The sequence below is a fragment of the Musca autumnalis genome, unplaced genomic scaffold, assembly GCF_047663935.1.
Source record: "Musca autumnalis isolate F117 unplaced genomic scaffold, ASM4766393v1 scaffold_5, whole genome shotgun sequence".
In the NCBI taxonomy this organism is placed as follows: Eukaryota; Metazoa; Arthropoda; class Insecta; order Diptera; family Muscidae; genus Musca; species Musca autumnalis.
The window spans coordinates 57,420,059-57,442,280 of record NW_027412088.1 but is presented as its reverse complement, the minus strand read 5'-3'; the positions used below and the strand labels follow the sequence as shown (position 1 = coordinate 57,442,280).

Sequence of the window (22,222 nt, the reverse complement as noted above, 5' to 3'; positions counted from 1 at the left end):
AAAGATTTTTATCTGCTATTTTTATCTCTTATTTGCAATAATAATCATTCAAATTAATAAAAACACACGACTTTTTTAACTTTTATTTGATATTTACTCTGCTAATTTATTCCTTGACTGACGTTGTTTCGTTCACACGGTCAAACAAACAAACAAACAACCAACAGCTGACTGTCCAACATCCACAAAAAATTTTGTGGTTGCCTGATGACTGACAAAAATGAACGACCACACCTGCAAGCAACCGATTATTTGAGCAAAGCTGTCAGTCAAAACTGATCGTCTGAACCCCACTTAAAACACAAAAACCACGACTGAAACTTTATTAAATGTTTTCATTCGTAAAACAAACATTTTTGCTTTGCAATAAATTGTATTTCATGTTTTGTTCGGCTTTTGTTTTCAAAATACAAAACACAGACATACATACAATAACATATCGTACGTTCCGTCAAAGTTGAAATTGTTAAACTTTCAAAAAGTATACGCTCGACGTATTTCGGTAGTTCTCATAAGAATACATGTGTTCTAGTTTTTTCACCAGACACGCCCTGGGAATACGGCCGTATTTAGGCATAGCAGTCATTTATACGGATTTAATAAGCCTACTGGGTTTCAAATGTTAGACCATGTTTATAATATAGCCTTTTACAGGGTTATAGTACGTTTAGACTTACGAAATCCACTCGATTTCAAATGTCAATTCCATAGCATATACGTCAAATAAAATCGAGTGGATTTAAAACTATGGTTTATTGGACGTATGGACCGGGACTTGTAGCTGATTTACATTACGAAATCGAATCGATTTCAAACTGTCAACTCCTTTGCGAATACGTCAAATGAAAACTGAAATGAAATCAATTCGATTTCATTTGACGTTTGAGCAAACTAATTGACAGTGTGAAATCGACTCGATTTCGTTATGTAAACTAGCTATTTGATCGAGATCCCGACTACAGCTATTTCATAAAATTACTTTAGTATGGAAGTCGATCTAAGGTATGCCTTCTTCTTGTATGAAATTATTTCATAGAAATCGCCCTATTGTGGACCGGGAATTACCCACGATGCGAATTCAGGCCTTATAGTACGTTTACAGTTACGAAATAAACTCGATTTCAACTGTCAATTTCATTGCTTATAGCTGGTTTACATTTATCAAATCTACTCGATTTCAACTGTCAATTTCAAACTTCAAATTAAATCCAATTGATTTCAGATGAGTTTGCATTTGACGTACACGCAATAGAATTGACAGTTGAAATCCACTCTATTTCGTAAATGTAAACGTGCTATTACTATTTCCTTCCTCTCAAAAGTTCTTGAAATAGCTGTAGCTTTGTTCCTTTACTTTTTTAATGGTAAGAGTGGTAAAAGAGAAAAGTGTCAAAATTGTTCAAAATTGCTCTCTCATGAACATTTTTACCAGAAAAGTAAAGGAACGGAAAAATGGTAGGTCTGGCAGCAATGTCAGAAAAAAACATAAAAAATCAATTTTCGTCTTTTATTTCACAGTTTTTAATTTAGTGTTGTCAGTGTTCGACTTTTTCTTCGGTTTTTCGTCCATTTTGTGAAATAATCGTCAAACAAAAGTCGAAAAATCAGTTCTGCCATTTTCTACCTGCAGAAATTTTGCTGGTAGCCTGTGGTAGAAGAGAAAGCCATTTTCGCTATCTCTCCCCTCTCACTCTCTTAAAAATTGCTTCCAGTTTTGCCACTTTTCGGGGTTAATGAACGCTTTGTAGGTTAAAAATGGTAACCTCAGGTAAGTAAAGGAACACAGCTTGTGGTTGGTATCTCGATCTAATAGCTGGTTTACATAACGAAATCGAGTCGATTTCAAACTGTCAATTAGTTTGCTCAAACGTCAAAAGAAATCGAATTGATTTCATTTCAGTTTTCATTTGACGTATTCGCAAAGGAATTGACAGTTTGAAATGGATTCGATTTCGAAATGTAAATCAGCTACAAGTCCCGGTCCACACTAGAGTGATTTCATTGAAAATATTTCATGAAATTATGCGTTCGTACTAGGCGTTTACACCTGACAGTTTGTCTTCAAATACAACTCTGATTTTGTGAAAAGAAGAAGAAGAAGAACAAAAGAATATGTACTAAAACAAAATATGTGAACGGAAAACAAAAAGAAATCTATGATTTTCATTCATAATTTTACAACAGTTTTTGCAGTTGTCTGGACGCCTACGTCATAGAGGCAAGTTTTGGGTTTTTGGCAATCAAAACATGAAGTCAACTGTCCAGTCTTTTATAAATGCAGGGTTGGATTTTCTTAGGATTTGGTAAATACAGCATAGTCGAAATGGGCTATTTGTGTCAAAAAAATACTTGTTTTAAATCGACTGGATTTTATTTGATGTATATACTATGGAATTCACATTTGAAATCAAGTGGTTTTGGTAAATGGTAAATGGTAAACGTACTAAAACACTTTTGCCAATTTAAACGGCTTTTGCATAGGAGGTTTTTTTCGGGTTAACATCCTTTATGAGGATTTATTTGACGTTTGCGCTATGGAATTAATAGTACGTTTATATATAACAGGATTTAACAACCCCACTAGGTTTCAAATGTCAATTCCATTGCTTATATTTCAAATAAATCCTCATAAAGAAGGTTAACCCTGTAAAAGGCTATAATATAAACATGGCCTAATAGCACGGTTACACTCTAGCTTTTTGCCGGGTTAACCCACTCCATGAGGATTTATTGCTTAATCTGTGGTGGGATTCTGTAACTCTCTACCGATGGAATTAACGACAAATGTCGATAGTTAGCGATATTTGTCGGTGCTATTCTGTATACAAATTCTACCGATTTTTATGTCGGTAATTATCGAAAATCATCGGTCAGTTACCGACGAAAAAAAAGGAGTCGTTAAGTCTACCGACATAAAAGAATTTTCATATTTTAAACAAAAAAAAAATCAATGAAAATCAAATTTTTAAGAAATGATTTTGGAATATATTTGGAATACATTTCTTTACGCATAAAAAAGAAAATTCTGCGACATATTGTGGATCCTTTCAATCTAAGTAATAGGAAGCTTATGACACTTTACAAATTGGAAATGGATACATTTTTTAATATAATGGATGAAATTGGGGTTCATTTGGCAACTTCCAGAATTGCGCGAAAAATCTCTGAGAAAAAATAATTATTTTCAGTACGAACAAAATTTTTTAAAGATATATTCCGTAACAGTTTCTACCCATATAAAAATGTATTGGTGGTTTCGATTAGCATCAACAATAAAAGAAAGAATATCACCATGGTCGTCATATTCCCTAATAATACGTAATTCTGAAATAACATCAAAAAAAATTTAAAAAATCCTGCTCAAAATATACATATTGAATGTTAGGATTCTACATCTTCTTTTTCACTTTATATTCGATCGAATTAAAAATACCCCTCCACATCATACAATTTCTGAAAAAAAAACAATTCAACCAATTTGTCGCATATTACACCACGTTTACATTAGAACTTGTCGGGTAATGAGAATTTTTACGTATACCCAATGGATTTTACAATAAAAATCCACTTTAATAAATAAAAAATAAAATAAATATAGCTATATGTAAACGTACATTAATAGTTTTAACTACGATTTTTAATTTTTAGGTTGAATTTTTCTACATGTAATTTGAAACATAATCATTTTATATACAATTGTGATTTAAATAAATTCATTAGAAATTTGAATTATGTTAATTTTGAATAAGCATTATGTTGTTTAAAGTGTGATATTTTCCATTTCTCCTAAAAATAACAAGAAGCGTTTGAAAATTAGAATAATTTATATACTTCGTATAGGCTTTTCATTTTGAAATGACGTACATCTTCTTTAAAATTCCGTCATTATACCGATATTCGTCGGTAAAATTTTTGTATCGATAACATTGAAATACAGTAATTCAACCGAAAATTTTCGTTAATTATCAATATCGGTTCGGTAGAACAAAAAGTTACAGAATCCCACTACTGGTCAAATGTGACCAGATTTGCCATAGAAAAATTAAATCCTCTCACGGCTGGGTTTATTTTAAATCCGCCACAAATCCACCAAAAATACAGTGTTGTATTCGGTATTTATGCAAAAAAATCCAACTCTACTCAAAAAGTACCAAAAGTTGCAACTGTTTTTGCAACAGAGTTTGTCGTGTTTTACACGTTTACGATTGCTCGCATGAGATTTTATGGAGTTAATAAATCTAAAGTTATTTGAAAATCATAAAATTGAAGCAGTTCTTCGCCTAAGGTTATACCCAATGTCCATTAAAACGAAGAGTATTGCTGTTTAAATGATGTTTTATTTAACTTTGTACTTTGGTTGGTATTTCCACTTGGTTTCTCAACTAGTGCAATGTCCGAAACTTATAAAAAGCTGGTTGACTAGTTGGTTTCTCAAAGGTTGATCTCAAAGTGATTTTATTAATTTTTATTCTACTAGGGTACTTGGTTTGAGAAGCGTAAAAGTCGTCTAGACTTACATAGATGTGTATTTTAGTAGTAAATACAATGTTGTAATGAAATAGTATGATAATAGAAATATGTACAGTGTTGCATAGAAACCGTTAAAATTTTAAAAATATAAACAGATTTGTATGGAATATGTACAAACTTACATACTAAACATTGAATTCAAATGAGAAGATAAACTAAATAAGATAATTCATAAAATATAAATAATGGTTTGCTTCAGTCTCCCCCTCTGATGCTGAAATCGTCCCGATGATGCATCAGGAATAATGGGCTGTTGATTTAATCTGCGGTAACGACAGTATTGTGGGTTGTTGTTTACAGATGGCGTCGAAGTAGTACTGTTGGATGTCCACATAATATAGCAAACTTCCTTCGAAACCTCCCCCTGGAGTAAAACTGCATTGTGAATGGTGGTTGTTGAATCGACTATGGCAAATTACATTTGGATTATGGGTTCTTGAATCTGCTAATACTTTAATGACCTAACAATAACGGTGTAGATGGCGTTGTTGGATGTCCAATCAAATGTCATCTGGCGTAAAATTGATCAAGATTTGTCGATTTGCAAGTTGTTGTTGTGCGTCGGTTAGCCGTTGTGCGTTGTTGATGTTTTGTGTGTGGTTGTTGTAATACATCATCACAATGTAGTTGTTGTCCATCCCTCATTTTCTTAAAGATGAATGTGACTGTGTGTTCTTTGCTGTTTTTGCTCGTACATGTGCGTGAGGAGTTGACGTTCCTTTCTACGCCAATCCACCAATTGCTGCGTAATCTGTGTGATTGTCGATGGATTCTGATCGCCTAGTACAAAACGTCCCTGGATTGCCATTGTAACGCGTTGTCTGGATGGATTTTGAAATGCGCCAACTCACAGTCGCAATAAATTTTGTTGTTGTGTCCTCGGCTGCTGCTCACGGTCGTGTTCCGTGGCCACTAAGTTGGGCGTCAATGAAGCAGTTCTTTGGTGTTGTGCTCCACGTTGGTGCGCCAATGAAACAGTTCTTCGTCTAAGGTTATACCCAGTGTCCATTAAAACGAAGATAAAACTCCGTACACACTAGAGCTTTTTTGCCGGGTTAACCTTCTTTATGAGGATTTAGTTGACGTATACCTAATGGAATTGACATTTGAAACCCAAACCCACTGGGTTAACCCGGTTATATGTAAACGGCCTATTACTTATGTTTAAAAACGATTTATTAAAACTTTGTACTTTGGTTGGTATCTTCCACTTGGTTTCTCAACTAGTGCAATGTCCGAAACTTATAAAAAGCTGGTTGACTAGTTGGTTTCTCAAAGGTTGATCTCAAAGTGATTTTATTAATTTTTATTCTACTAAGGTACTTGGTTTGAGAAGCGTAAAAGTCGTCTAGACTTACATAGATGTGTATTTTAGTAGTAAATACAATGTTGTAATGAAATAGTATGATAATAGAAATATGTACAGTGTTGCATAGAAACCGTTAAAATTTTAAAAATATAAACAGAGTTGTATGGAATATGTACAAACTTACATACTAAACATTGAATTCAAATGAGAAGATAAACTAAATAAGATAATTCATAAAATATAAATAATGGTTTGCTTCAAAATTATTTATTTTTTTCATTAGACACTTTTTTAACGAAAAATACGCTTGATGCCATGGTACAAAACTGTATCCCTGTGTGTAAAATATACCAATATGAGCAAAGAGGGGACGATATCTCATACGAGAAATTGTAAAAGTGTAAAACACGACTTTATTAGTTATTTTGTATGTATACGTAAACAATCATCAGCTGACAGTTTATATCCTCGAAAAGCTAAGTGTAACCAGCAAAGATTAACCCACTGGATCTATTAAACCCAGTGGGTTAACCTTCAATAGTGTAACCGGGGTATAACATTTGAAACCCAGTAGGCTTATCAAATCCGTATAAATGAAAACGCATGACTATTTCAATTTTATAAATATAGCTCTGTTCCAGAACCTGCAAGAAGCTACTATTTTTTACTACGATAACATTTGTTCTGTTCCAGAACCTGCAAGAATCTACTATTTTTTACTACGATAACATTTTTTCCTTTACGTTATCGGAAAAAATATTACAAATTAGTAGATTCTTGCAGTACTAGAACAGACCAATTATTTCCTTTATGTTATTGCAAAAAATAGTACAAATTAGTAGATTCTTGCAGTAATGGAACAGACAATTGGTCTGTTCCAGAACTGCAAGAATCTACTAATTTTTACTATTTTTTCCGATAACATAAAGGAAAAAATGTTATCGTAGTAAAAAATAGTAGCTTCTTGCAGGTTCTGGAACAGAGCACATATATGTATGTCATTATTTTTATAAAAAAAGTGTACAGAATAAAAGAATAGAAGAAAATGCATTGATTTGTCATCAGTCATATGATGTACATATATCACCCTTATCAATAAGATGTTAACAACGCGAAGTAAATGGTGAAGAAGAAGAATTTGTCGCAAATTTTTTGACCACCACTTGGAAACCAGAAAATTGGAAACTTTGTTCTACGAAAAACTGAAATTGCCACATTGCCTCCGTGGGTAGATATGGAATGGTTTTTTTTCGTGTCATATGACATTGATAGATCGTGTAAACTACCTCTTAGACTTATAAATCCACTCGATTTCTAATGTCAATTCCATAGTATATACGTCAAATAAATCGTAGTTCTAAATCCACTGGATTTTATTTGACGTATATTGTATGGGATTGACAGTTTAAATCATAGTACAAAGGTGTGAACAGAATGAAATACGCCGCTTTTTTCACGCTCAGTTTCATGTAAAAGATTAAAGGCCAAGTACTACCTAATTCACATGCTGCCTAATTCATTTCAATTATGTAGTACTTGGCCTTTAGTCTTTCACATGAAACTGAGCGTGATAAAGCGGCGTATTTCATTGTGTTTCTACCTTATTTCATCTGTCAATTCCTTTGTGTATACGTCAAATGAAAACTCACCTGAAATCGATTGGATTTCATTTGACGTTTGAGCAATGGAATTGACAGTTGAAATCGAGTGGATTTCGTTAATGTAAACATAGTATTAAGTTCATAGTCTAATAGCATGGTTACACTACAGCTTTTTGCCGGGTTAACCCACTTCATGAGGATTTATTTGCTTAATCTGCTCAAATCTGCCCAGATTTGCCACACAAAAATTAAATCCTCTCATGGCTGGGTTTATTTTAAATCCGGCACAAATCCACCAAAAATACAGTGTTGTATTCGGTATTTGTGCAAAAAATCCAACTCTACTCAAAAAGTACCAAAAGTTGCAACTGTTTTTGCAACAGAGTTTGTCGTGTTTTACACGTTTACGATTGGTCGCATGAGATTTTATGGAGTCAATAAATCTAAAGTCATTTGGAAATCATAAAATTATTTTTTTTTTCATTAGACACTTTTTTAACAAAAAGTACGATTGATCCCTGTGTGTAAAAGTGTAACACACGACTTTATTAGTTTTTTTGTATGTATACGTAAACAAACATCAGCTGACAGTTTATATCCTCGAAAAGCTAAGTGTAACCAGCAAAGATTAACCCACTGGATCTATTAAACCCAGTGGTTGCCACCGTGGTGCAATGGTATGCACACCCGCCTTGCACGCAGAAGTTCGTGGGTTCGATTCCCCGGCCAGGCAACATCAAACTTTTCAACGGTGGCAAAATACCCCTCAGTAATGTTGGCGACATTTTCTGAGTATTTCAGACTTGTAAAACTTCTCTATAAAGTGGTGTCGTAAAGCACGCCGTTCGGACTCGGCGATAAACAGTAGGTCCCATATCATTGAGCTAATATGAATCGGGGTGCACTCATTGATATGAGAGAAGTCTCCCTTGTCTCGTATGGGATGTTTGTGGAACAATTATTATATATACATGAATTACAACAACTAACAATTTTACAAAAACAACATTGTTGTTATTGAAAATTTATTGTCAAAGATTATATTGAATAATACCGAGCAAAAAAGTGTGGAAGAAGGGCAAAGCAGAGTTATGATTTCAATACATCTTTCGATGCAGTCCACACGGAGCTATGAAAAATGCACTCAGCTCGATACATTTTTGAAGCACTCGCTTAGAGGAAGTAAAGTTAGTTACGATCAAATTTAATGGAGAGCTTTTTATAATTTGTGTTAATGTAATAAAGTTAATATTCTTGTGTTACACGAATAAGCAATGCATTTTATTTATTTTGGGATATTTGCAATGGCTTACATTTTATAGCATCTTTAGACCGCATTTAAGGTCAATACAAAACACTACATCAAAGGCTGTGATTTGGATCGAAAATGGAGTGCATCCTAGCTGTGTGCCGTGGAAGCAAAATGGAGTGCATCCTAGCTGCGCGCTCTCTTGTAAAATTCATAGGAAAAGATGTACTACAGCGGCAATTGTTCTAGTGATTTAACTGCATCCGCGGATGCAAACTTTTTGCTGGGATATTATCACAATTATTGCTCTGTTCCAGAACCTGCAAGAATCTGCTATTTTTTACTACGATTACATTTTTTCCTTTATGTTATCGGAAAAAATAGTGAAAATTAGTAGATTCTTGCAGTTCCAGAACAGACCATATATTTGGACAAATTTGATTACATTTTTTTCTTATTTTTTGTTTGTCATCTGTTTATCGGGGTTGCCATCAAGTAACACATTTTACGTGCAGATGCCTATGCAAAATTCACAAAATAAGTATGATGGAAACCCTGAAATATAAAAGTTTTTATGAAATAGACGAAAGCTTTTAGATAAAAACGAATGGTTCGTAAAATTTTACAAGAACCAAATTTTGAACGTATACCTTTTAGTACGAACGGTTCGTGTGACAGGCAAGCATTTTTACAAAAACACGCTGTAAGAACGCGTAATTTCATGAAATTTTTAAATGAAATCGCTCTAGTGTGGACCGGGACTATTTAAATTAATAGCTCTGTTCCTTTACGTTCAAGAATCTTCAAGTTTTACAACTTTTTACTCGAAAAGTGTTCCTTTAATTCTGACACCATACAATTCATATGGGAGCAGTTTACCATGGTTTAATTAAAAAGGTTAGCTAAACCTATCTGTCAGTTTAAATTTTTTCTTTCGAGTTTCCTAAAACTTCAAAATTAAATACACAATCTGTGTATGTGTGTGTGCTGATTAAAAATTATGTCAAACAATTTTAAAAGCAATAGAATTCAATGATTTTTAAAATTGTTTTTAGAACATTTGTATGGAAAAAATTCTTCAGCATTGCATTGAAACAATCATTTTGTCATATCCACAATTCGATTATGTGGAGAAACTTTGAGACTTCATTAATTGTTCGCATTTTTTTATAAAATGCTCAAAAATGTATTGTAAACAACCCTACTTGTTGCTTTTATGTTTAGTAGTTTTGAAGTTTTAGGAAATCAGGATAAACCAGGGTTCTATAATTTGTTTTCATCTAGATCTACCTCTTTACTTATACCATGCAGTTTACAACTTTTACTACTTTTGCCGTTTTACATTTTCAAAAGTAAAGGAACAGACCAAATGTAATCCTTGAATATCTGAACAATCGGTATTTAACGATTATCGCATACCTTCTGATAACCAGTATTCATATCCGCCTATTAAAATACATTTGTCTCTCTTCCACTTGTAGAGTTTTAACTATATGCATCTCGCTCTCTTTTTCAGTTTTTTCTCTCATTTTTCATTCTTTCGTCGTACAACATCTGAACTCAAGGCGTTGTCTGTCATCATAATTTTCAAAGACTGCATGAGAAATTTTTTGTGGAAATAAAGTGAAAACATTTAAAGGAACTACGAAATAGAATTTTATTTTTTTGTGTAATTTTAAAGTGGCTTTGGAACAAAACTAAACGATACGAATTTGTAAAACGGAGAAAGTATTGGAAATTGGAGTGCTGTTGTACAAATACGAAGTACATTAATTTTTTGTCAAGAGGAAATTAAGCATATTAAAAGAATGTATGTACGAAAATATGGGTAACAAGAAAAAAATCCTAGTATGCAATTTCCAAAAAAACAAGTAAAGTGCAAATGTTAAAGGCCCAAACAAAATTATAACATTTCGGAAAAGAAAAGCAATAAAAAGTTAAGGAATTTTGGTTTGCATTAAAATTGGTTGAATTTTTTTTTTTTGAAATTTCACGAAGAAGAAAAAAGTGAATTATGATCATGAAACGATGATTGAATGCGTTTTAATGTGTGTGTGGTGTGTGCCCAGCTAACATTTTTTTCCGAATTCGTATCGAATTCGGACAGAATTTCTGAAAAAATATCCGATTCTGATGCCGAATTCGTACCGAATTCGGTACGAAAGTTGTATGGACGTGGTCACCGAATTCGGAAAGAATATTCTAAGGAAATTCTTAAAAAGTATTAGAGTTTCGGGACGAATTAGGTCCGTATTCGGAAGTAAATTCTTGGAAAATTCGGAGAAAAATTTAGATTTTCTGACAGAATTCGGTCCGAATTCGGAAGAAAATTCTGGAAAATTCGATGAAAAATTTAGATTTTCTTAAGAAAATCCGTCCGAATTCGGAAGGAAATTCTGGAAAAATTCGGAGAAAAGTTCAGATTTTCTGAAAAAAATCGGAAACAATTCTGACGCTGACGCCTTTGATATTGACACAACACGTGTACTGTACTGAACAACCCCCACTCAGAGACAATTTTCTTTTAATGTACTATTTATGGAAGATTATAATTTCAAACTTTCTAATGATTTTGCCTGTTGTTATCATTTTATGATTAACAGTAGAACAATGTGCAGAAGTAAGTCGAAGCTATCAACACTAGCTTGAATTATTATATGTTGCATTTATATTTAAAAAATTGTAAATTTGTATATGCGAATTTTAAGACCAGTAATTCTGTTCTTCGACATCAACCGAAAAAAAATTCCCTTAGAAAATCCATTAGAAATCGGAACGAATTCGGAATGACGATTCTTAAGATTCTTTAGAAAATGTGCAGAGATTCTTAAAATAAACTTATAGAAAATCGGTCCAATTTCTAGGAAAATATTAGAGAAATCGGCCACATTTCTAAAAAAAATTCAGAAAATCTCAGAAAAAATCTGATATCAGAGCCCTCGGAAAAAATTGTTAGCTGGGTGTATATAAAAAAAAGTATGGATGTGTGTGTTGTGTTAATAAGAAATTGGAATAAAGCGAAAAAATGAACGAACGAATGAACTGTGCGATGATGATTAAGGTGGAATGTATACGGTTTTACACAATAAGGGTTGTGTGGTGGGGAGTGTACAAGGAAGGGCAGCAGCAAACACATACTACTTCTATTTCTGCTTCTTCTTTGTATTTGCCTGTTTTTTCTCTTCTCCATCCGATTCTTTACTTCAGCAGCAAAGTCAGCCTGCCCGCCCGTCAGAGTACTTTGTTGATGATGATGATGAATAAGAAAAAAATTCAATTGTATATCATTCATTGACCACAAAAAGGAGCTTCTTTAAAAAGCTACAAATTTTCAAAATGTTTACAAAAGGAAAATAAGTGAATTCTATAGAAAATTTGTAAATACTTGTTGATAATTAAGAGACAAAAAGCAATAGAGAAGAAGAAGCAGAGAAGAGGCGGTGGTATACACTTCTTTTTGTCTGCTTTACATTCAATTACAACGCAACAACAACTTAACGATTCCAAAAGTTTGTCTGGCTGGTGACTCTTAGTAGCTACAGTTCATATCAACGAAAGAAAAAGTGGGCAAAATTGTATAAGCTGATCCACAAAAGTTTTCTCTTTGTAGACACCACAATCTGTCAGCTGTGTAATGGACAAAAACAAATAGCTCGGAATAACTAAGCAAAAAATATTGAAGAAACACAAAAATTAGAATGTCAACTACGCACTTTAATGTCATACGTAGTAGAATTTTTCTCTACGTCAACCTCTAAGGAGACCACAACCATAAGAACACCAGCCGACAACCAACAAGAGGGAGGAGAGAAAAAGCAATAAGTGATCACCAATTCTTACTCACCCATCATCGTCGCCGTCAAAAAAAAAGAAGAAAAAAAAAACAAATAAACTCATTGAAAGCAAACAGCAATTGTGTTTTCACATTTGTGTCATAAATTCGCGTATTGTAATACTTAAAACGCTTGATTTTATTGCTCTTGGGCTGGCCATTACGGGGGCATAGCACAGCTCAGCAGACCCACCGCGACCATATTAACATTGTCGTCACTTATTTGCTGTTTTCGCTAAAACGTTAAACTTCCAACCAGCTAACTAACCAGCCAGGCCCAGCCAGCCAATCACCACCCTACAGATAAATTGGAATACTTTCCTTTTAAGCGCTTAACTACAGTATGGGCCATAAAAAAAGCAGTGGGTTTTTATAATTTCTTTTTTTAGTTTAGTTTAGATTATTATGGAAATTGTCATAATCATTACAATTATAATTGTCATTTGTTGTTACGTTTTTGATTTATGTTGTTATTGTTTTTCTTTTCTTTCTCTCATCCCATAGAACCAATGACGACGATTCGTAAAAAGTTGGTTATTGTTGGCGATGGTGCCTGCGGTAAGACTTGTCTGCTGATTGTTTTTAGCAAAGATCAATTCCCTGAAGTGTATGTGCCCACTGTTTTTGAAAATTATGTGGCCGACATTGAAGTTGATGGTAAACAGGTAAGTCGTTGTCCGACATTTATTTTTTGTCTTTTCTGCAGACAAAAATCTAAAAATTTAATGCTAGTCAAATACACCCAAAAACAGACCACCTAACCTCAATTATGAGTATAAATTTCTGGTTTTCAAATATACCAAAAAAGAAACATTTCAATTATGGGGTCATCATAATCATCATCATATGTTTTCATTTTAATATATATTTGTTTTTGTTTTGATTTCTAACAAAAAACATTTTTTGGGGTTTTCTTTGTTTAACTTGTTTTGTGCTCTTGCTGCTGCTTATAGATTCTACTTTGCAGTTTTCATTATTCAATTCAATTATTGTTGAAATTCGTTTTATGTACGTGAGATTTTCTTTATTTACAACATTTTGAGAATTTCTCTGAGTAGCCCTCAACAAAAAATATGTCATACACTCCACGTCAGTAGAATAGAACACCTAAATTTTTGTTAATGATAGCTTATTTATCTCAAAACGATTGAGTCTACGTTTTTAGCCTTGTAGGTATTTAAAGTCTATGATGTTCCGTATCAAACACAGAAAAAATTATGTTTCTAGCCCTTCGCGAAATGTTTTTATGATCAATTTTCTGAGAGTACTATGAAAAATAGGCATTTATTTTGGTCATCAGGATAGAACAGTCATTTTATTTTCGCGAATTTTTGAGATATTAATGCCGAATTTTCTTTCGGTCGATAAATCAAGGCTTTCTGACCATTTTTCACCAAAGAAAACCTATAAATTGTTCCGCGGGCACCGAAATAAGAGAGTAAAAGAGTATAAATTGACAGATAATTGAAACATCTCGGAATATCAATATGAGTCGAGCATTTATGTTATATTTCTTCACAATAAGATAGAATATGACAAAGATAACCTCGACGGATACAATCGAGTGCTTCGGATGCTGATAACATGGAACATTTTCAAAATAATTATGAAAAACGTCAAATTTTTTTAGAAAACCTAGATGTTTTGTTCAACAAAATGATTTTTCCGCGAACAAGTCTGCCGTTTAAAGGTTTGGAAATACGCTGCACATTTAGAGGAAGATAATCTGATATGAAAACAATCGCTATTTAAATACACCGAGGGAAATTTTAGTACTTTTTAAAAGCAACATACGAAACCTAAAACCTCAATTTCAATGACTGTGTTTTCCCGCGATAACGGGGCTTTTACATATGCGAGTTCAGTTAAAAGACAACTAAATCGTAAAATCCGGTATGGAGGGCATAACCTGGTCGATTTATATTGGAACATAACACTGTTGAGAACAGTCGCGAACACCGAAATAAGAAAGCATATAAAATTCAAAATCCAAAGGGTGTGTTAAATTTGAAAAATGTGCTAAAATTTCCTTCAGTGTATTAAATAGCGTAGGTATGTTTTAAAATCAGATTATCTTCCTCTAAATGTGGAGCATATTTCCAAACCTTTAATAGTCTCACTTGTTCGCGGAAAAATCATTTTATTGAACAAAACATCTTGGTTTTTATAAGAAATTTTGACGGGTTTCATAATTATTTTGAAAATGTTCCATGTTATCAGCATCCGAAGCACTCGATTGTATCCGTCGAGGTTGTCTGTGTCATATTCTATCTTATTGTGAAGAAATAGGACATAGCTTCGCGGCTCATATTGATATTCCGGGATTTTTCAATTATCTGTCGCTTTAAACCCTTTTACGCTATTATTTCGGTGTTCGCGGAATTATTTATAGGTTTTCTTTTTGAAAAATGATTAGAAATCCTTGCTTTATCAACTGAAAGAAAATTCGGCGTTAATATCTCAAAAATTCGCGAAAATAAAATGACTGTTCTATCCTGATGACCAAAAATAAATACCTATTTTTCATAGTACTCTCAGAAAATTGATCATAAAAACATTTCGCGAAGGGCTAGAAACATAATTTTTTCTGTGTTTGATACGGAACATCATAGACTTTAAATCCCTACAAGGCTAAAAACGTAGATTCAATCGTTTTGAGATAAATAAGCTATCATTAACAAAAATTTAGGTGTTCTATTCTACTGACGTGGAGTGTATATTTTTGTTATAGCCCAGCGAACAAAAAATTCAAAGTAAAAGTATTGTGAAGTTTCAAGCATCGATTTCTTAGCTTTTGTTGTTTTAACAGTTCGGAAATCCAAACCAATCTTAAAGCTGGGTACACATTGTCAGTTTTGAATGACAGCTTTGTTGTTGCTTGCTAGTGTGGCCATTCATCTTTGTCATTCATCATGCAACCGCAAAATGTTTTGTGGTTGCTGGACGGTTTGACAGTTATCGATAATTGCGAAATATCGACATTCAAAACTGACAATGTGTACCCAGCTTAAATGTTATAGTAAATCCTGTAAAATTCTGTCGATTTATAACTAGGATTTGTTTTTCATATACTCTGTGGAATTGACATTTGAAATCGAGTGCACTTATAAATCTAAACGTACTATTATGAACTATAAATTTATAGGACGTTCCTACGTTTGTTGGGTTAAGTGGGCAGTAGTTGGATTCTCTAAAGCAAGGTACACACGATCAGTTTTTACTGTCGATTTTTCGGAAATACCGATAAATGTCAAACTGTCCAGCAACCACAAAATATTTTCTGACAATCAAAACTGATTGCATTTTTGGTTATCGACAAAAATCGGTAAAATTAAAATGCTTATTATTTCGGTAATTAGCGGTATTATTCGGTAAGTTAGCGATCAATAAAAAGTAGTCGCAAAGTTCTACCGATAGCAACAGTGACATCACCTTTTATTTGAACTTTTCATTCATAATTTTGCGTTTAAGTCTGACCGATTTTTGTCGGTAACCAAAAAATGCCCTAGAGAATATCACTACAGGTGTACAAAAACGAAGTATCTCGACGCCTTTGGCACAACTGTTTATACCATGTTTGCACTTAACCGGATTTAATAAACCCACTGAACTTCAAATGCCAATTCCATAGCACAAACGTCAAATAAATCCTCATAAAGAAGGTTATCCCGGCAAAAATCGCGGAAAAAATATATTTTACCGATCCTTCACAGAAAAAAAAACAAAAATTTTCCTTAAATCGCAAGTTTTATTAAATTTCGGCTACGCGAACTAATTTTTTTAAATCGTAAATTTTTTCCAAGTAAAGAAGGAAATTGTCGGAACTGGAAGTATCTCGGGAAGTATACATTTCCGCAACAAAAGAAATACATCGTTGGAATCGGCATGAAAAGCACTATATGTGGTAATTTTTTCATAATTTTCTGTGGTGGGTCTGTAAAGGAAATTTAATCGTGGATATTCCCATACCCTATCTGGTACTTCAGGAGAATGTTGTTTTTGTACTTCGGTTCTATAGATATGTCGAAGAAGTTGGCCTTCAATTAAGTTTGTAATAGTTGTGGTAATACGCCAAAAAACATCCCAAGAATTGGGATGTAGTAAAGTACTTCGAAAATTGTACTCTACTATTCTACACTATACTATTCTACAAAAAGGGGAAACTATTTGTCAGGAAAAACTTTGTTTGTTCTATGATAGTCCCAATTTACATTGGGCGAGTTTACTTGCGGCAATCGTCATTTTGTAGGAGGGAGAGGTGAGGCATATGGTAACCCTTTGCCTCTCAGCACCCTCTCTCACCTACGAACTGACAATTGCCGCAAGTAAACTCGCCTAATGTAAATTGGGATACCGATAATTTTTTATTCAGCAAAAATCTGTATTTTTAAACTACACGGTTTCCTGAGAGATCGGCTTACATTCTCTAGACCTATTAGAACAATTAACATTTTCAACGTTTTTTTTTTCACATTTTTATGGATTTGTGGAATCAACTTCCTGCTGAGCAACGATAAATTTTCGTTTTTCAAAAGTGCACTTCACTTTGCTGTGGCAGAGATAGACTGGATCGTGTTTTCACCGGTGATTCGCAGTTTCCTGTTCGTAAGCATTGGACAGCGACATAGAAAATGTTCGATTGTCTCTTAATTGCTCCTCATACTCGCTAAGTCTGCAGTAGTCGGAACCTTCGGTTCTACCCCATTTATAAGACATTGCCCTAATATTGCAGTGGCCTGTGATTACGCCTACTGTTTCACCAGCCGCATGAACTGAAAAGAGTTTTCGATGATGATACTTGTAACTCTGATCTGCGGCGTGCCAATTCATCTGCTAACTTGACTTAACATGAGCCAATTGTCTGTTTCTGTATGATACTGTATTACAATTCAAGTCGGCACAAATCGTCTTTTCGTGCGACCTTCCATTTCTTCTGAAACAGGTACCACAGATATTTCTTTTAATTTATTGGCCGCCTTCGAAACAACGCCAGTCGAAGTTAGTGTATTTGTTATTTATTCAAATTACATACATACTTCAGGAGATATAGGGGTTTCAGAATTCCAAAAAAAAAAAAAAACTTCGTAGTCGTGCGAATCTTAAATCACCATCAGAAGGCCAAACCTATAATTTATAGAGAGAAATTCTTATATTCCAGGCCGAAAAGCGGCTATTGGGGAAATATTGCTTTTTATTAGAAAATTTTTGGATTAAGTAGGCATTAGTCGCAGCCCTGCGATTTCTTCGAAATCTTTATTGTCCTCAACAAAAAAAAAAAAATAAATAAAATAAATAAATAAAAAAAAAAAATAAAATACTTTTTTCGAAAAAAAAATTATTTTCCCATTTTAAAGTACAGGTAGAATAGAATATTTTGCAAAAAAAAATTCGTGTCGGGCAGAAGAAAACATGGAAAGACATGAGCGTTAGAATGGAAATAACATTTGAGAAAGTGGTACCCACTGTAGCTTGAAAACGGATGATCCGATCTTCATATTTTTTGTGGGATTATTATACACATAAAAAACTTGCCTTAAACGAAAAAAAATACGGATTTATGGCGAAAAAACTATCAATTTTTTTAGTTAAAATTGAAATTTTGACTTTGACATTTCACTATACTTTTAAAAAACGATATTTTTAATTCCGTTTCGTTTAAGAACAAGATAATAAGTAATGTATGCTGATCGGTTTATTCGTTTTCAAGCTATAGTGGGCACCGCAAACTGCTTTAGTACAAACAGTGTTTCGAAGGCGGCCATTGGTCATACAACTGTGCAATAGTTTGAAAAAAAAAAAATCCGAAAGTAGCTTAGGTGTGACCTTTCAGATAAAAACAAAATCTTCTAAAAGAGCTTGGTAGATTTCTTGCAAAAAATTCATGGAAAATTACTTTCTTCGTGCTCAACAGGTGGTCATAATTCCTCTGAGGGTTATAATGCTACTGCTTAGCTAGTGGCAAATAGTTTTGGCATGCACGGGCAATCTAAATATTCTATGAAAGTCAAAATCATCAAAAAGGCGCTGGTTTGAGCCGATGCACACTGGATCCACTTGTATGGAGAAAGTGGTCAAAAATATTTCCCGTGTAAATATCAAGATAATGCGCTGGTTACAGCTTTGTGCTGCTGCGAAGAGTGTTTTAAGAAACCACGAGCGTAACATTCTCCCCTCTTTCCCCTCTGGAGGGGGTATACGGTAAGAATTGTTTTATGCTGTTAATGCAAAATGACACGAACAAGGGTGCCGATTACACTGTGACACAAAATGGAACTCAAAGTCTGGGGGGTGGAAAATTTCTTTTGGAGATGAGAGCCCTTGATGAGTATACTAAGAACCCAAATGGAAATTTTCGCCATAGGTCAAGTTTCTGAGATATCGCGCGATGAAGTTTTTGATTTTTTTCCTATAATACTTGGCAAAATAGCTCCATATCTCTTTTTGGCGTTGTTGTAGCTTCGTTTTGAGGTAACATGTCTTCAGTGAAATCGATTGGCGAATCTTTTTGTAGAACATTTCATTTTTCTAACTCAACGCCTTTCATGTCCTTTTCGTCCTTTATTTATTGAACCGTAGTGAAAGTACCACAAGATGAGATTTTTCAGCATCCAAATATTCTACAAAAATGTTGCTCAGAAGATTTTAGGCACGGTTCTCTTCAACAACTAATAGATTTTGTCCCGTTTTCATTGTCATTTTTGACATTTATTCGGACTTGGTTCAGAATTAAACTATGTTTTGTTTTTCTGTATATTCGTTATTGGTTATGTATAGGTATGTAGACATAACAATTGGTTATTGCTTATGTAGACATCTGGGGTGCTTCTGAAATATTTACCACATAAAGCTTTTGTAATGACGAACACGTTAATAACAAATTTTCTTGGAGGACAGATCCGGTTATCTCAATTTTAGAACCGGATATTCCGACATTAAAACCGATTTTTGAACCGGTTTTAAGTAACCGATTAAACTTATATGCATACCATCAAAAAGCTTAAAGAGTTGTCAATCAAATAAAATTAATTAGCTTATTAAAACTTTGTTAGTTCCTATTCTAGAACAAAAAACCCGTTTTATTAAACCGTTTTTAAGGAAAAATATCAGTACGCGCAAATATGGAGATCAAAGTCTGGGGGGTGAAAAATTCTTTTTGGCGATGAATGTCGATGATGATAATGTGATGAACCCGGAAGAACAGTTATGCCGTAGGTCAAACTTCTAAGTTATGGCGTGATCAAATTTGTGTTAGGTTCTATTTTGTCATGCATGTAAAATTCGTCAAGAAAGAATTAATTTCGCTATAACTCAGAAGTCTGACCAACGGCATAACTGTTCTTCCGGGTTTGTAATACTAACTTCATCGACTTTCATCGCCAAAAGGATTTTTTCGCCCCCCAGCCTTTGATCTTCATATTTGCGCGTACTGATATTTTTCCTTAAAATCGGCTCAAGAGAACGGGTTTTTTGTTCTAGCACTGCAACTAGCAAAGTTTTAATCAGCGAATTAAATTTATTTGATTGACAACTCTATAAGCTTTTTAATGGTATACATATAAGTTTAATCAGTTACTTAAAACCGGTTCAAAAATCGGTTTTAATGTCGGAATATCCGGTTCAAAAATTGAGATAACCGGATCTATACTCCAAGAAAATTTTTTATTAACGTGTTCGTCATTACAAGAGCTATTTGTCGTAAATATTATGGAAGCACCCCAGACGTCTACATAAGCAATAACCAATTGTTATGTGTACATACCAATAAATAACCAATGACGAATATACAGAAAAACAAAACATAGTTTATTTCTGAACCAAAACCGATTAATTGTCAAAAAGGACAATGAAAACGGGAAAAAATTGATTAGTTGTCAAAGAGAACCGTGCCTAAAATCTTCTGAGCAACATTTTTGTAGAATATTTGGATGCTGAAAAATCTCATCTTGTGGTACTTTCACTACGGTTCAAGAAATAAAGGACGAAAAGGACCTGAAAGGCATTGAGTTAGAAGAATGAAATGTTCTACAAAAAGATTCGCCAATCGATTTCACTGAAGAAATGTCACCTCAAAACGAAGCTACAACAACGCCAAAAAGAGATATGGAGCTGTTTTCCCAAGTATTATAGGGAAAAAATCAAAAACTTAATCGCGCGATATCTCAGAAACTTCACCTATGGCGAAAATTTCCTTTTGGTTTCTTAGTATATTCATCAAGGGCTTTCATCTCCAGAAGAAATTTTCCACCCCCCAAAAATGCTGCTGCACAGTGTTATCTTATGATGCTAAAATAGGCTTGGGGAAACAAAACAATCTCCAAAACAACATAAAATCCAACCAATTTAGCGGATTAAAAAAATCAACATTTTTGTCTGAAAATTGGTGAAATTTTTAATATAGATCTTATAGCGTTCTTCCTGGAAGGCACGTACCGCCAACGTAAAACACATTTGGAAGAAGATTTCTTCATCTTGCCACTGATACCAATTATGTTAATGTACATGGTCAGATAACAGAGTTATACGCTAATATATCCATAGAAACCCTATTCTAGGGCAGCTTTAGTCAGCGACCCACCGTTTATAGTCTGGCACTAGATGGCAGCTGATTTTAATACTGAATAATCTTAAACCCATGAGCTACTTTGGAAAATTATTCCCGAGGTGGGCACTGGTGGGCATCATGACTAAAACCTTAGGTCAAATTTAAGTTTATGGTCGAAGTGGCATTACAAAATACACTAAGAAAATATGCAGCTAACTAGAATTCCACAACACGCTAAAACACTATTTTTAATGAAAATTAAGCTATTACCTCCCCCTTCCAAATCCACTATAATATTTTGCTCTACGTATTAGTTTGGCGATATTTTGAATATATTTACTTGCACTTAAAATATAGGTTGTACTCCCAACAAAAATATTAGTCAAATGTTCCGACTTTCGAAGCTATTCTTAAGAAGATCGCGTTCGAATGAAACAAAAATTAATATATTTTTAAAAAGGTCCATGTCATAGCTGTCAGAGTTGCCAGATGTTGTACCAACATTTTTACATTACATAATTTTTTATTTTTGGCCAATGGGTGGATCCACTGTGCGATGTGTAAGAAATCACCAACAAAGATTTGTCTTCTTTTGTTCTTTTTTCGAATTTCTCCGAAGACTTTAGGCAAATTGTGTTGTACCGCTCAGAATGGAGTGTTCTACGTTGTTCAAGCGGAAAAGTCGCCAAATGGCCAGTTTTGCGGAAGAAATAGGCGACAATTTGCTTCGAAGTGTTTCTTCCATGAACAACTTTCGGCATATCTTTCCTTTACCGACTCACCGCAGAAAATTATGAAAAAATTATCACAGATAATGATTTTCATGACGATTCCAACGATGTATTTCTTTTGTTGGGGAAATGTATACTTACCGATATATAGGCCTCCGAAGTTCCGAAAATTCCTTTGTTTACTTGGGAAAAAAATTACGATTTAAAAAACGTTTGTTCGCGCAGCCGAAATTCGCTCCTGTCGATAGGATAAAGTCTTATGGCCTGTTTCACAAAGACGATTCGAATACAAATTCGTTCGAACTACTATCAAACTTCAGTTTTTTTTTAATATTTTATTCACTTCTGTTTTCAATCGAACAAACACTTTCTACAACAACAGGAGTTTCGTAGTAATTCTATCGAATTTGAATTCGAATCGTCTTAGA

The 22,222-nt window shown here is 33.8% G+C and overlaps 1 protein-coding gene across 2 annotated transcripts in view; it reads left to right on the top strand.

Moving 5' to 3' along the window:
- Positions 1-10,166: 10,166 nt before the first annotated feature.
- Rho1 (ras-like GTP-binding protein Rho1) overlaps positions 10,167-22,222 on the top strand; it is a 33,539-nt gene continuing 21,483 nt past the window's right edge. The window contains exons 1-3 of one of the 2 annotated variants that reach the window (XM_073992370.1): positions 11,784-11,968; positions 12,300-12,883; positions 13,026-13,186. In XM_073992370.1, coding sequence (XP_073848471.1) covers positions 12,865-12,883; positions 13,026-13,186 — 180 coding nt within the window. In that variant the 5' untranslated portion in view covers positions 11,784-11,968; positions 12,300-12,864. Of the gene's footprint in view, positions 10,500-11,783; positions 11,969-12,299; positions 12,884-13,025; positions 13,187-22,222 lie in introns of those variants that run through there. The other variant, XM_073992371.1, reaches the window with a different exon arrangement.